General features: G+C 33.6%; 1 protein-coding gene across 3 annotated transcripts in view; it reads left to right on the forward strand.

Annotated features, from left to right (window-relative positions):
* The window catches only part of LOC137658162 (uncharacterized), an 84338-nt gene that overhangs the window by 63482 nt on the left and 6627 nt on the right, over positions 1–14229 (forward strand). The window contains exons 6-8 of one of the 3 annotated variants that reach the window (XR_011047268.1): positions 6962–7093; positions 10191–10335; positions 11132–11412. Coding sequence is in view for 2 of the 3 variants with exons in the window: in XM_068392845.1 (XP_068248946.1) it covers positions 6962–7093; positions 10191–10335; positions 11132–11354 (500 nt within the window). In the remaining variant the exon portion in view is untranslated. Of the gene's footprint in view, positions 1–6961; positions 7094–10190; positions 10336–11131; positions 11497–14229 lie in introns of those variants that run through there. The other 2 variants (XM_068392845.1, XM_068392856.1) reach the window with 2 other exon arrangements.

A 14229-nucleotide genomic window follows, 5' to 3' on the forward strand; every position in this document is an offset into this window, starting at 1 on the left:
GTTTAAAATTGCTCTAAAATATATGTTACATATATGTTACTTGTTATGGTGTTGCTTTCTGACTTTCTATAATGAACACAATATGCCAGTAATGAGAAGTACTGTTGATATAATGTTGTATGGAGCACATTTCTCTCAGATATGTTTTTTTTTCCAATATTTTCCTATATGTTATATGTGGTATACTTTCTCTTTATCAGTACTGTTTACTAGTTTGATATCCATGTGTTGGAGCATTTCTGTCATTGTACTGTAAATATTATCCTTAGCACTTTAGGCTAGGATGTTAGCACAGCACGATAAATTGATAACTATTTGAAATCGGTGTTTTATTCATTTCGTGAGTGATGTGCAGATTTCGTATTCTTTTCATCACTTCTTTATTGTTTGAGGAACTTTTGAGGCAACTGAAAATATTTGAGATTAGTGAAACTTTATACTTTATATAGGTATCTTAATTTTGTAATCAATAATTATAGAAGCACTGAAGAGTAAGTTTAGATTTCGAAGGCATACTGACCCAAGTTTTGAGACACTGAAACATCTTAAATCCTGTGTTGCTTTTTCAAATCTTTAGAATATGGCAGCCTGAATTTACTGATTTTGGTTTCATTACCAACCCAACACCCTAATAGCCCACAATAGTGGTTTTCAAGTGCATAGATGCTGCACTATGTTGTCTAACAGATACAAGATGGGTAGCAGCACAGTACATGCACCACCTGTGCACTTTTCATATCCCTGAAGCACTGTTAGCAGGTCAGCAGAGTTCCTGAGACAGTTTCCCCATGGCAGGATTGTCTTTTCATTGTTATTCCATTTTTATTGTCCATTTTCGAGTTTTTTATTTTCTTTTAATTTTAGGAATGAAAGTTTAATTTCATCACCTGGCCAGGTAGTTATCTGTTTTTAACTTTTGTCTTCTGGATTGCCTGCATAGATTATTCTTTTCTTGAAGTCTTCTGTGAATGTAGAATGTTTTCACATGGAGCATGTAGAATGTTATTTCTACGATCTTGAAATTTTGTGCAATTGTTAAAGAGTTTCGTTAGTCAGTGAATTCAGACAGTAGCTCCCAAGCTTGTTTAAGGCTGTTCTGGAATCAATTCCCTTCCCGTCATTAGAGGCTAATGTCTTGATTAAAAAGCATGCCTTGATTATGCTTCAGAAGGGATTTTTTAATTTACTGTTGCACAGAATCCAAGAGTGGTACCCAAACAACGATATGTAAATCTTTAGCTTGGTCAATACCTCCCAACTTATAGTTGAACCTAGGGCTTTGAAGGCTATGTGAAAGATGTTAAATAAAACAGTAGAAGAAGTGGAACATAAACCCTCCACTTCCAAACTAGCTTCTTTCCTTTTACCACCGGGTATGAAAGCCAAAAGAATCCAATCTTGCCTTATGGACGAGACTATATTTCAGTGCTATATGACTATTTTTGTTATCATCCATGGAAAGACTACATACCAGTGTTGTTTATAGGCAAAAGGGATTTCTAATGTATATGTCATCATCATAATCATCATCATCATCATCATCATCATCATCTCCTCCTATGCCTATGGACGCAAAGGGCCTCAGTTAGATTTCATTCATCATCTACTGTACTTCATGCTTCATAGTTCTCAGTCATGTAGGCCTGGGTCTTTCAACTCATCTAGTCCCTAGTCCCAGCTTAATGTTTGGTGAACTAATCTCTCTTGAGGAGTGCGAAGAGCATGCCCAAACCATCTACCCCTGATCATGATCTCATCCACATATGGCACTCGAGTAATCTCTCTTATAGTTTCATTTATAATCCCGTCCTGCCATTTAACTCCCAATTTCCTTCTGAGGGCTTTATTCTCAAATGTACTAAATCTAATGGAGATTGTTTCATTGTCATACCATGACTCATGTCCATACAGTAACACCAATCTCACTAAACTGATACATTGTCTGATTTTTATATGTAATTTCAGGCGATTTGATTTCCAAATTTAACTTAACCTAGCCATTATCTGATTTGCTTTTTTCAATGTTTCACTAAACTCTAATTCTAAAGACCCTGTATTAGAGATCATAGTTCCTAAATACTTGAATGATTCTACCTCATTAATCTTTTACCTTCCAATGATATTTCATCTTCCATTGCATACTCCATTCTCATCAAATGTCTTTCTTATCATCTGTCTTTCTTACTGTATATGTAATTAGTTAAAATTTGTTCCCTTCACACTGAGTACAGTAATTTTTTGCAAGGCAATCAGCCTAATTTATTCAGAAATCTATTGATGTTATATTATATATAGTATTCAGTGCTTCATTAGTTTCACTCTTTAAATTATATATATTATCTTCAGTGCCTCATTAGTTTAACTATTGGTGTTATATATATTCTACTTCAGTGCCTCATTAGTTTCACTCTTGATGTTGAATATTTTTGTATCTTCAACAAAAAAACTAAGCAATTGAGCAAGGAAGTTGCTTTTCCATATAAGAAAATATAGTCTGTCTTTATGCATCTTTGATGGTAGGGTTCTGTGCAGTGTTTAGATTGTTTCCAGTGTTAAATTAGTTTTAGCTTGTTTTATCTTTTCATCAGTGCTCTAGGTTAGAATAGAGATCTCCTACTGGTTTCAAACTTATCACAGTTTAGATGTAATATCACCATTATATTGTCATGCCACTAATAAGGTCTTATCAAAACTAATTCCTTTAAATTTGTCTTATTTTTTACTTTTGGAAAGCTGATTGGAATAGTCTTCGGTAAGTTTTCACCATATTAATAGTGAAGCATATTAAGGAAATTTGGACAACTGAAGCATGATCAGTTAATTTGTGCAGTATTGTCTCTTTTTCTATTTTGATTTATGATTACTTTTATCAAAATACCTATGTATAGCTTCTCTGCTATTCTAATAAATTTCATGGCCAGTATCCTGCATTAATAATCTAGAAGTAATATTTTGTATCTAATATAGACTTTTATTTAATTCAATATACAGTAGATTGATGCTATCAATCATGAAGACAAATTTGACCAATTGACAAATGAGTTTTAATGTTCTCATGATAATAGTGTTCATATGTATATGTATGTGTGTGAATTTATATCACCTATTTACAATTTTCTTAGGAAAATGCAAGCAATTCTATTACATAGATATTGGGTACACACATTAATCTTATTTGATTTGCTTAAAAGCAAACAGGAATGTTAATTGCATCCATAAAGCAATTTTTTAGTGTTTCCAGCTATCTCATTCTTTTACCTTTACCATGTAAATGTTGTATATTTGAACTTTTGAGGAATAAAGTACAGTTATCTTGATTTACAATAAAAATCCTCTTTATGGATCAAACCTGAAGTGGGAAACAGGTAAAAAAACTAGAAAAATTTAATTGAGCCCATATTGCAAAGGAAGGTATAGACCTTCCATTTGAAAGAAGTAAGGCTATATAATGTTAGAAGCAGAAAGAGACGGAATTCTGTGGGTTGGCAAGCTATTGAAAAATTGTTAGGAAACCAAAGAATTTAAGAAAATGGTAGCACAGTACAGTACATCAGTTTTGATGATAATGCCTTTATTTCAGTACTTACCTTGGATTCATAAGCTATTCTCCTTAAGGATAGAATGGATTTGTCAATGACTTTTAAATTTTTATTAAATTCTTTTTCATACGGAACTTCTTGTTCTTGAATGTAAGAAGTGTCATTATTGGGCATAAACTCTACCTAATCTTTAACCTTAACCTTTTAAAGCTTGTCCTATCGACAACATCCCTTTATCTTTGTGTATTGCTCTCTCCTTTTGTTAGGTTTATTTTCACGACCTTATATTCAGGAATTATTCTGGTACTCTGTCTACTATTACAAGTTTGTTAAAGCTACATTTTATTGGGTCTGTAAGGTCAAGAATATTTGATCTGCTAAAGTTTATACTCTCGTTGGTTCTAATTACCTCCGCCAACGAAGTTGGAAGGAGGTTAAGTTTTGTGTGTTTGTTTGTGAACAGCTTCCTGGAGACGATTTTAATTGTATAGTAATGAAACTTGCAAGGATTAACTATAATGTAAAAAGCTGGAAATGATTAAATTTTGGAAGGTCAAGGTCACAGTCAAGCAAAATGTCCATTTCACGTAAACAGCCTTAAGTTTGGACATCGTTGTCACAGAGACTTCAAACTTGGTTCATATTTGAGTGTATGAAAATCCACGCCAATTGATACATGTTAAGGTCAAAGGTCAAGGTCGAGAAATAAGCCTCGGAGGTCTGTGCTCTAGTGAGTGCCCCTCTAGTTTAAAATATTTTCCTTGTCGCTGTCTCACTAGGACCATTTCAACTGGTTCTGATTTAATGTTTGTCTGGATAGCAGATAACCAGCTATTTACGTTTGGCTGAAATTTGAGCTTAAGATAAAGATGGTAAACATAGGCAAAGAGAAAGAAGTGTTAGCATGAAGTCGGGTCTTAGTTCCTGAGTGTCAACTTCCTCTGGTTGATATTCTTTCCCCTGGTCTTCAGGTGGCCTCTATGTTAGGTAGAGTTATTTGTTTGGGAATGCTGGATGTTAAAACTTCCAAGTTTAGATGGTTTTAAGAATGAACAAAGGAATATAGATAATATATTAATTGATAGGTATGAGAAATTTAGGGATATGTTTAAATCATGTTTGCCAGACCAGTTTTGGTTGTGGTAGCCTATTGGAAACCCTAACACACACGTTCTGGGCATCCCTTTCCGAGTTGGGATACCTTAGAACGGGGTGAAAGGGTATGTGTATCGCCATGGTCAGCAAAACTGTTCTAATCAAGGGCAGAGGAAAATTTCCCACCATAATCAATTTGCACTGGCCAGTGTTGTGATGAAAATTGGCCAAACCCATGACATGAATTGACAAGTCTGAGGCCTTTGTCCTTCAGTGGACTAAAAGTGGTTGATTTTGTTTTTTTTCTGGACATGTTTATTTTGCAATGCATCTGTAGCAGGATAGGAAATTACATTGGAAAATCAACATATGTCTGGAACTTAGACTCTAACAGTCTCAGAGGCACATAAATAGCTTAGAATTGATTACTCTGTTCCAGTGTCTTGTACTTGAGTAATTTTGATAGTGAAAGTTTTGGGCATGTCATAATGATGTGATGCACCTCTGGCGGAATGAGAATCTACTTTAGAGGTTTAATCTATTTGGAATTTGGTCTCTAGTAGAATCATATTTCCACATTTGCCTAAAATATTTAGCTGTTTTCAGTGCCTTATTTTATTATAAAGAGCCAGTGACATGGAAATTTGTAGCTATTCTCTTGCAAAGCATCACAGCTTTGGCTTACATAAAGACACAGGGCAGTACTAAGTTGAAGACATTATAACTCAGGACTTACTCTATTTGATGGAAGCTAATTACACTTTCCATTTTTCCTACTTTATTCCAGGAAGAGATCAATTGTTAATGGCAGCTTGATCTTTTCACCATGAGGTGTGTCTGGATGTGTGGAAAGTATTTATGAGGAAATCGATGATAGGCGTATATAAATTGCATGTGACTTCACCCAACCAAAACTGGAACTGTATTGTTTTCCAGTTCAGGAACTTCAAGCATGAGCAGTGGACACAGTGCTTCTCAAGTGCTCCATTTTTAAGCTTTACTTGTTTCCTCCCTTTGCCATGGTACATTTAGTCGATCTTCAAGTCCTGAATGTCAGTCAGTACCACTATGATTTTTATAACCTCTTTTCCCAAGCTTTACTCTAGAATTTACTATATCGATTCCACATTCCAGATTTTATGTACTGATGACAAGCAGTTTTATCTATATTCAGTTTGTGTGTTGAATGAGTACTTGAGAAAATCCAAGGAAATAAGAAATTTGGTTGAGATTTTGTCCTGTGTAGTTTGGAATCCTTCTTGTCGTTTATCAAAAAAGACCTTGTGGTTTTTTATAATACTTATTGTTGGTCCTCATGCTTAACTTCATGATTCATGTAGACCTACTTAGAAAGATAAAGGTCAAGATATTAGATTGGTGGCTACTTAACTACCCTAGTTGGAAAAGCAAGATGCTATAAGCCCAAGGGTTCTAACAGGGAAAAATTAACCAATGAGGAAAAGAAACAAGAAAATAAATAAACTACGAGAGGAGAATAAACAATCAAAGTAAAATATTCCAAGAATAGTAACGACATTGAATTAGATCCTTCACATATTAACTATAAAAACTTCCAAAAAATAAGGGGAAGAGAAATAAGATCGAACATATGCCCGAGTGTACCCCAAGCAAGAGAACTAATCCAGGAGAGTGTAAGGGCAAGGTATAGAGGCTATGGCACAACCCAAGATTAGAGAACAATGGTTTTATATAGATTGTGATAAAGTAGTGGTTTGTATGTGTGAATACAGTACAGTACACGATTATTTTCAGTTCTCAGTTTTTTAAAACAAGGTTTAGTTAATTCTACCGTATTTGTCATTTCAAAGTTTCTCTCTAGAAAGTTTTTAAGCTTTGACATTTCAGATACTGTACTTGTAATTGTTATTTATCTATAACTATTAGAGTGGGTACTTAGGTGTTTGCAATGCATCTTTGCCAAGTACATGATAGTACAGTATGTGTTTTTAAGATTTCTAATTTAGTTATAACTGTTGGATTAGAATATGCTTACAGTATTTAAAGGTTATATTGTAGTAGTAGTTTAATTAGATGCTTTTTATATTTTAAGAGTATTGTGTTTAGTGTTGTGAAGCCTTTGCTTTTGTATGATAATGCACTTGTATTTACTTGTATTTAATGTATTTGTAATGCTAATGTAACATTTTAGCGGTGAGTGATTGCTTTGCTCATTTAAAATTATGCTTTTGTAGTTATCTCATCTTTTAGTTGATTGCTGTAATTAAAAGGCTTGTGGAACTCTTCAGGCTTGTGTTCTTTTTGTAGTTGCTTCAGTAGTCTAATCCGCACTCTTGGTTGACATTCAGTGTTTACAGACCGATGTGATGGACAGTACACATGCCCTGGGAACAACAACTATTGCATTAACAGTGCATACGTATGTGATGGTCACGCCAACTGTGCCTTCTCTTCAGGCGGAGATGAAACTAATTGTCAAGGTTAGCCCTAATTGTTTTTGTTTATGTGGTCATTGCATTACCTGTATTTTGCAGTCCATTTATTCAACATTTCAATTTCATTTTCCAAAAGGTGTGTGCTATTCAATCTTCAATTTCATTTTCCAAAATGTGTGTGCTATTCAATCTTCAATAGAAAAACTCTTCAAAATACAGATAAAAATGAAATCAGAATTTTTACTTTGATGTCTGCAAAACCATTTTATTCCTTCTGTGATGCTCTGGATAATAGAGAAATTTTAATAAAAGTCTGAACCCCAAACTCTGCAGCGGCAGCGCTTGCACAGTCGTCTTCGCGAGAGAAGACGACGGGGGGTGGGAACACCTATCTCCGGCCATCACCATCTTGATTTCTTATTCTAATCTTTGGCTTAGCCCCAGTTAGCTGTGCCTTTATCAAAGCTCTATTTCACAGTATTGACCACAGACCTAGGTTACTGATGGCTACTCATAAGGCTATGAATTAGAAAGTATGTCTTCCAATATTGTTAAGACAAGATTTTGTACATTTTTTAAAGTGAATAAGCTATCATTGGTGAAAAGTTGATCCTCATTCAGTGTGTTCATTATCAAAGATTTGCCTGTAGAGAATAAGGTTTCCTTGCAGTACAGGATCAGAGAAGCAGCCCTTACAGTAAAGTATTACTCTTTTTGATGTACCAAGTGCAGTACTTTATCAAAAGTTTTGATGCTTAGCTATCTCAAGTTAGTTGAATTCATTACAATAGATTCAGAAGCTAAACTAAAGAAAGCCAAAAGCTTGTTAGTTACCTCCGCCAACAAAGTTTGGAGGAGTTCATGTTTTTGTCCATTGGTCCATTGTTTGTGAGCAACTACCTGGCCACAATTTTACTCGTAGTGAATTTTCAGAGATTAATTGTTATGTTGAAACGTGGAAAAGATTCAATTTTAAAAGTCCTAGGTTAAAGGTCAAGGTCAAGGTTGAGAAAAAAGGTAGACCAAATTAACCCTAACCTTAACCCCAAGTTTGCACATGGTTGTCACACAGACTTCAAATCCCCTTATGATCTAAATTGATTCTGGGAAAGGCAAGCTGGTTTAAAAAAATATGCTGCTGTGGCGAAGGTCTGCACTCTGAGTGCTTTTCTAGTTAGAAGTTTGATTCCTGAACTTACCCTTCGCTTGCTCCCACCCCTACCTTCTAGGCTAGGTTTGTTATCATAGGTCAGGTTAGTGGGTTGGGCATTCTAAATGTAAGAAGTGTTTGGGCTATGCAATTTAAGAAAGGTTCCTGAATATTAATTTGGTGATATTTTAAAAATTTTAAATCTCTTCAATCTTCTATTACATTCCTCAGTTATTGTCTGGAATTGTTGAGGTTCCAAGCAATTCTCTTGCACTTATTCTTTGTTTATCTGGATGACTGGCTAGTTCTCAAAAACAGTTGGTAGGTCTTTCTTTGACACCAGAAATTCCTGTTGAACTTGTTATCAATACTAGGAAAATTATAGTACAGCAGTCAATTTCAAGAAGTCAAGTCTGATTCCTTCTTAAACAGTTCTTTATTTGGGAATGACGAGGGATTTTTTTTTCTGTCAGAAAAAGAATTCAGGGAATATTATACTTACAATTAAGCTGTTCAGGAAATCAAAAATTTTGTCAGCACACTAGTGGGTGAATCTTTTAAGAACTAAGGCCTCTATGGGGAAATTCATTCCTCAAACTCAACTCAAATTGACTTTTTTTTTCTTTTTCTTTTCCAATTTTATCTCGTCGAGTATTGGGACTGATCAGTAGCTCCAAAAACAGTTTTCATCCCATACAAAAAATCTGAAGAAACTATTTCATTGGTGGAGTTTTCAGCAACAGCTTCTTTAAGGTGTAAATGTCTGTGTTCTAATTTATCCCTCTTTTGCAATGCTTCTCTGGCATAGATGGAACTAGTTTGGAGAGACTTTACTTGCCAGGAACTTTATCAATTGTAGTCATAAATGCACATAAATTGCAGCATTCAATCAGAGGATCTTGTGAATAGCTGTACATTTTGACAAAACAGCAGCTTTGGCATATATCAAGCAAGAAGTGACCACAAAATCAGGTACACCAATACCCTATTATATGAATGAGTTCCGTTCCTAAGAAACATTCAATAAGTAGAAGATTGTTCATCAAAGCGCATTTCCCCATTGACTTCCATTATAAACATTGAGATATGTTCCTACGAGCTCACCATATTTCACTTGTTTCCCAATACAAGGCTTAATATACAGTAATGAAATAGAATACCTGAATAAATTTGTTTTATTAGAATTAAGTTGGGTAATAATAACTAGACGACTGATGGTTTTGAAAGTGTGTTTTGTTTCTGTGAGTAGCAAAAATCAAAAAGGAAAATGCCACAAGGATTTTTTTCAATATAGCAGTGTCCCCTTAAAAATTGTAGAAAACAATGCTGTAGTAATAATAAAACATGTTTAGTCACCGTATAAAAAGTGCAAGCAAAACGAGCATAATCTTTTAATTATGATTCAAAAAATAAAAACATTTTATTCTATAATAATTCTAAAATTGATAACATAATTTTACAGCTACAAATTTCTGATGAAAATGATTTGTAACTTCACAAAATAAAATAGTTACAATCCAAATACAGTGAATGAATATAAAAAAAATGGAGATGTATGATCTGGGTTTCAGAAGGGTACAGTAATTGACACTCTTGTTATTCAACATTGTAAGTTGCACTTAAAAACATGTGTTGGTATAATACCCTGAGATAAAATTGTGACTTTGATTTATTATGTATAGTAGTTGCCTTTTTATATAGACTAATTTTTCAAGAAAGGATCTTTATTTAGACATACATACATACTTATACCAAGGCACTTCCCCCAATTTTGGGGGGTAGCCGACATCAACAAATGAAACAAAACAAAAAAGGGGACCTCTACTCTCTACGTTCCTCCCAGCCTAAAAGACATGTGGTAGTGAATAAAATCAATTGCTTTGAAAACAATACAGATTTAATTTTAGGCATAATTTTTACATATAAATGTATGAATGTTTTGGAAATTTTAGGTTGTGATTTTCAAATGGATTTTTTCTTTCATTTCACCAGATGATTCAGTGTCACAGCAACCTATGTTTACGGCAACCACAACTATTATTATGACATTGGGTTGCATAGTGGGTCTTGGTCTGGTCGTTTGCTGCCTCTTCACAATTATCATGCGAGCTAAATCAAGGAACACCACTCGCGCAGGGTAATATTAACATTACTTTATTTGTTTAGTGGAATAACTAGAGTATAATCCCTTAAGATTTTAGTATTCTTTATTCTTTCCATAATAAATGCAAGTCTGGAATAATGTTAGTATTGTGAGTTGAGATTTATCAATATTCCATTTGAAAATGTTCAAGTTCATAGATTTTTAATCACAGTATTATCACTTCCCCACCTCCTAAAAGTGTGATAGTCAACTATGTGACTCACAGTTAATGGTCCTTGCAGTTAATAGTTTTGATACTGGGAGTCACAAAATTCCTCACCATCATCTCGTTACCCCAGTATCAGTGATATATCAGAGTTGATTAAGGTTTTTCATGACTTTAATAGAATTATTTAGGGAGCTTGAGTGGTTCATGTTTACCACAGAATTCTTTTTCTACTCAACAGTAATGGTGTGATACTCCACTGGGTGATCACAGTAGAAGAGGAATTTACGGGTTTAGAGAAAAATTAAAAAGTTTTTATTGCAAGGTCGAGAAACTCTGTCTTTGAAGATATTATCTATGTAACTCCCAGTTCAGTATTGAAATAATACATGATAATAGTATTTATAATTTTATCCAAAAGGAATTTTTGAGGTCGGCGTGTCCTGATATCTATCCCAATGTATTTTTTAGTCAAGGAATTATATATACAATATACAGTAACTGAAAGCTAGGTTTTTGGTTTCTTTTATTTTTTTCTTATGAAATTTGTGTTTTGTATTTTATCCACCCTTATGACATACTGTACACTTAACCATTGTAAATCATTGTTTCTTTACACTGTAGGACCCCAGTACGAACATCTGTTTGCCTTCATGACGCAACAGCTCCTCCATTAGATCGACAGCATACACTGCCTGGTTATGAAGCTGTTGTCATGTCAGACATTGAAGGGGAAAACAAGGAAAGTGTGCCTCCTACCCCTGCTGTTGGGGAGTACCCACCAGCCTATGATCAGCTATTTCCTGATGGTCCACCAAAAGTTCTGGGCAATGAAAACTCAAAATGAAGTTGGAGGAGATCAGTAGGTACATGTTGACCAGGTATTCTAGGAATCTCAAGTTAAAGTGAGTGATATGAAAGTTCTTGCAAAAAAGTCTTCTTATGTAAATACAATCTTTAAAATAATAGAATAGAATGGCTAGTGACTTCACTAATATATATATATATATATATATATATATATATATATATATATATATATATATATATATATATATATATATATATATATATATATATATATATATATATGCATATATATATATATATATATATATATATATATATATATATATGTGTGTATATATATATATATATATATATATATATATATATATATATATATATATATATATATATATATATATATATATACATAAATATATACATAAATATATATGTAATTACCTTGGGGCCAATTTGTAACATATAGGATCAATCTGTATATTATTGTGCCCGTCAATTTTTGACATTGCATTTATGTACTGCATAGAGTACTTTACTGGTATATTTGGATGTGAAAAGTTTATTTAGTGACTTTTGTTGTAATAAGATTAAGCAGATTTGATGAGTATAGTTAAACATCGTAACATTGCTAATCATCATTAGGGCCATAAATTTGTTCGACTGCAAAAGCTTGAATGGTTAGGTTATTTGGATTTGGAAAATCGGTGTTGGAAATTTTGAGACGAGGAAAAAGCTTGGTTATATAAGAGAATTTTTTACATGCCGGTATTCTCATTGATTGAATTTCTTATTATTTTGACCGCAGAACAAGTTTCTCTGCTGTTTTAGCTGGATGGTCTCATTACATTACAGGGGCATGGGATTTTTTTTTCTTTTTATTTTCTTTATAAAATTTTGAAGGTAAACGTCAATAGGACAGGCTTCTGGAGAAAAGAAATATGCACATCAAGTGAGTTTGAAAAAAAGATGATTATTAAAAATATGTTTATTTTAACTGCAGAATAAGTTTATCGGTTGATTTATTGTGCTCTGTTTGCATTAATTGCTCTCTATCTTATAGTAAGCTTTCTTTGAAGTACAATGCATTTTACAGAATTTCAAGTAATGTATTTTGTTAATACAATGAACACTAGAAGATTGCTAAATATTACTTATTGTTTAGGTCAAAATTAAAAATTGGACCTGCTAAGGCACATTTATTGAAATCTTGTCTGACCCAAAAGTCAGAGCACACAAATTATTTGTTTAAGTGGTTATTAAGAATTTTCTTGCAGTTGGAAAAGACCATTTACTTATTTCTGATTTAAGTAATGCTTATTAGAACTTGAGACCTACTAAACCTAATTATTTTAAACTTTTACTAATTTTTTCTCACATATGCAATAATAATCACTTACAAAAAATTTTCCTCTGTGGGTCTCCCTGATGATCATATTGCTCTCATCTCCGGAAACATTATACACTATATCAACATAAGCCCTTGACAATTGAAACATATCGCCTTTTTTTTACTTCCAATATACTAATGCCTCATTGTCTGACAATAATAGTTTGCTGCATGTGTCTTATTGCTCTTCAGTCTTAATGTTGACTTGGTTCAATGTAGATTTGCGTTCATAATTGTCATAGTTTTATTTTTTTTTTAGTTTTTTAAAGATGTCTTTTCTGAAATTTATATGCAATTGCTGCATAGTTCTTCAAAGAAATCATTTTTGGGTGACCATGATCCACATTCTCTGTGTTGTGTGCGTGGAATAATTTTTTGAAGAATCATTGTGAGGAGATTGAATAACACACTGTTGCTCTTTGGAAAGTATGTTTCATGGTTGCTGATCAAACTAAAACTCAAAGCATAAAAGTAAAGAAAGCTTGCTTTTAGTTCAAAGGGAAACCTAGAGAAGATTGGGCTAGATGCTTTCAGAAAGAATGGCAATGATGATGCCACCTCAGCCTCTAACCTTGCTACAGTCCTAATGAGTTTAGGTTTGATAATTATAAGCTTATAAAGCTTTTAATATCATTAGCTTCTTTAATGGAATCTCAGAAGACCAATAAGTCTTCAAATAAGGGTATATTTAGGCCTGCCTTGCTGAGTTTCAAACCCTAGCCTAACTTTTCAAGTGGTACCAGTGCTCCTAGTGTACCATTTGGTAAAGGTTCTAATGGTATACAGAGCATCCTAGATTCAAAATCCTCTCGTAGAGCTACAATTCCTTCTTTACTTTTGACCCTTCTGTTGTGAAACCTTGGCATTCCTTCACTTTCTAGATGCTCTTTTAGACAACTAGATCGTGAGGCAGAAGACAAAAATGGTAGCGTGGATCCTATATCTCTAAACAACCGCTTATTTCTTATGTGCCAAGATGATAGTCTGGATCATATATCACTCCTCTTGATGAAATAAGTGCCCTTTAACAACCTCTTATTAATTTGTGGATGGCGTGATAAATCGTAAGAATCCTTTAAATTAAAAAGTTATTGTACTGTATTTTAATTAATCTGTTAAAGATTTGATAAAACTGTTTAGTTGTATCATTTATAAATATCTGTACGTTGTTTGCTTATAAGCTCAGCCCATAGGTTGCCACAGGTTTTTCTCTTGTGAAGTAAATGTAGGGATTAGGATCTCGGTTGCCTAAATAGGTATGAACAAATGCGCATCAGTTCTTGTCTAAGCTAAATGAACAATCAGACAACAGTTCAGTAAGAGGATGGAATAGGACAAGTATTAAACCATTCTCCAGGTGTTTTGCAACAGGTTATTCCTATATCCAAAGGTGTCAGGAAGTCTACATCCAGTTTTGTATGTCTTGAATCTTAATATTTTAGATTCTCTTGAAGTTTTCCATGGAAACACCCTCAATTATTATGGGGACAATAAAGCAAAGATATTGGATGTTTTCAATAGACCAAAG

The sequence above is a fragment of the Palaemon carinicauda genome, chromosome 1 (genome assembly GCF_036898095.1).
Source record: "Palaemon carinicauda isolate YSFRI2023 chromosome 1, ASM3689809v2, whole genome shotgun sequence".
NCBI lineage: Eukaryota > Metazoa > Arthropoda > Malacostraca > Decapoda > Palaemonidae > Palaemon > Palaemon carinicauda.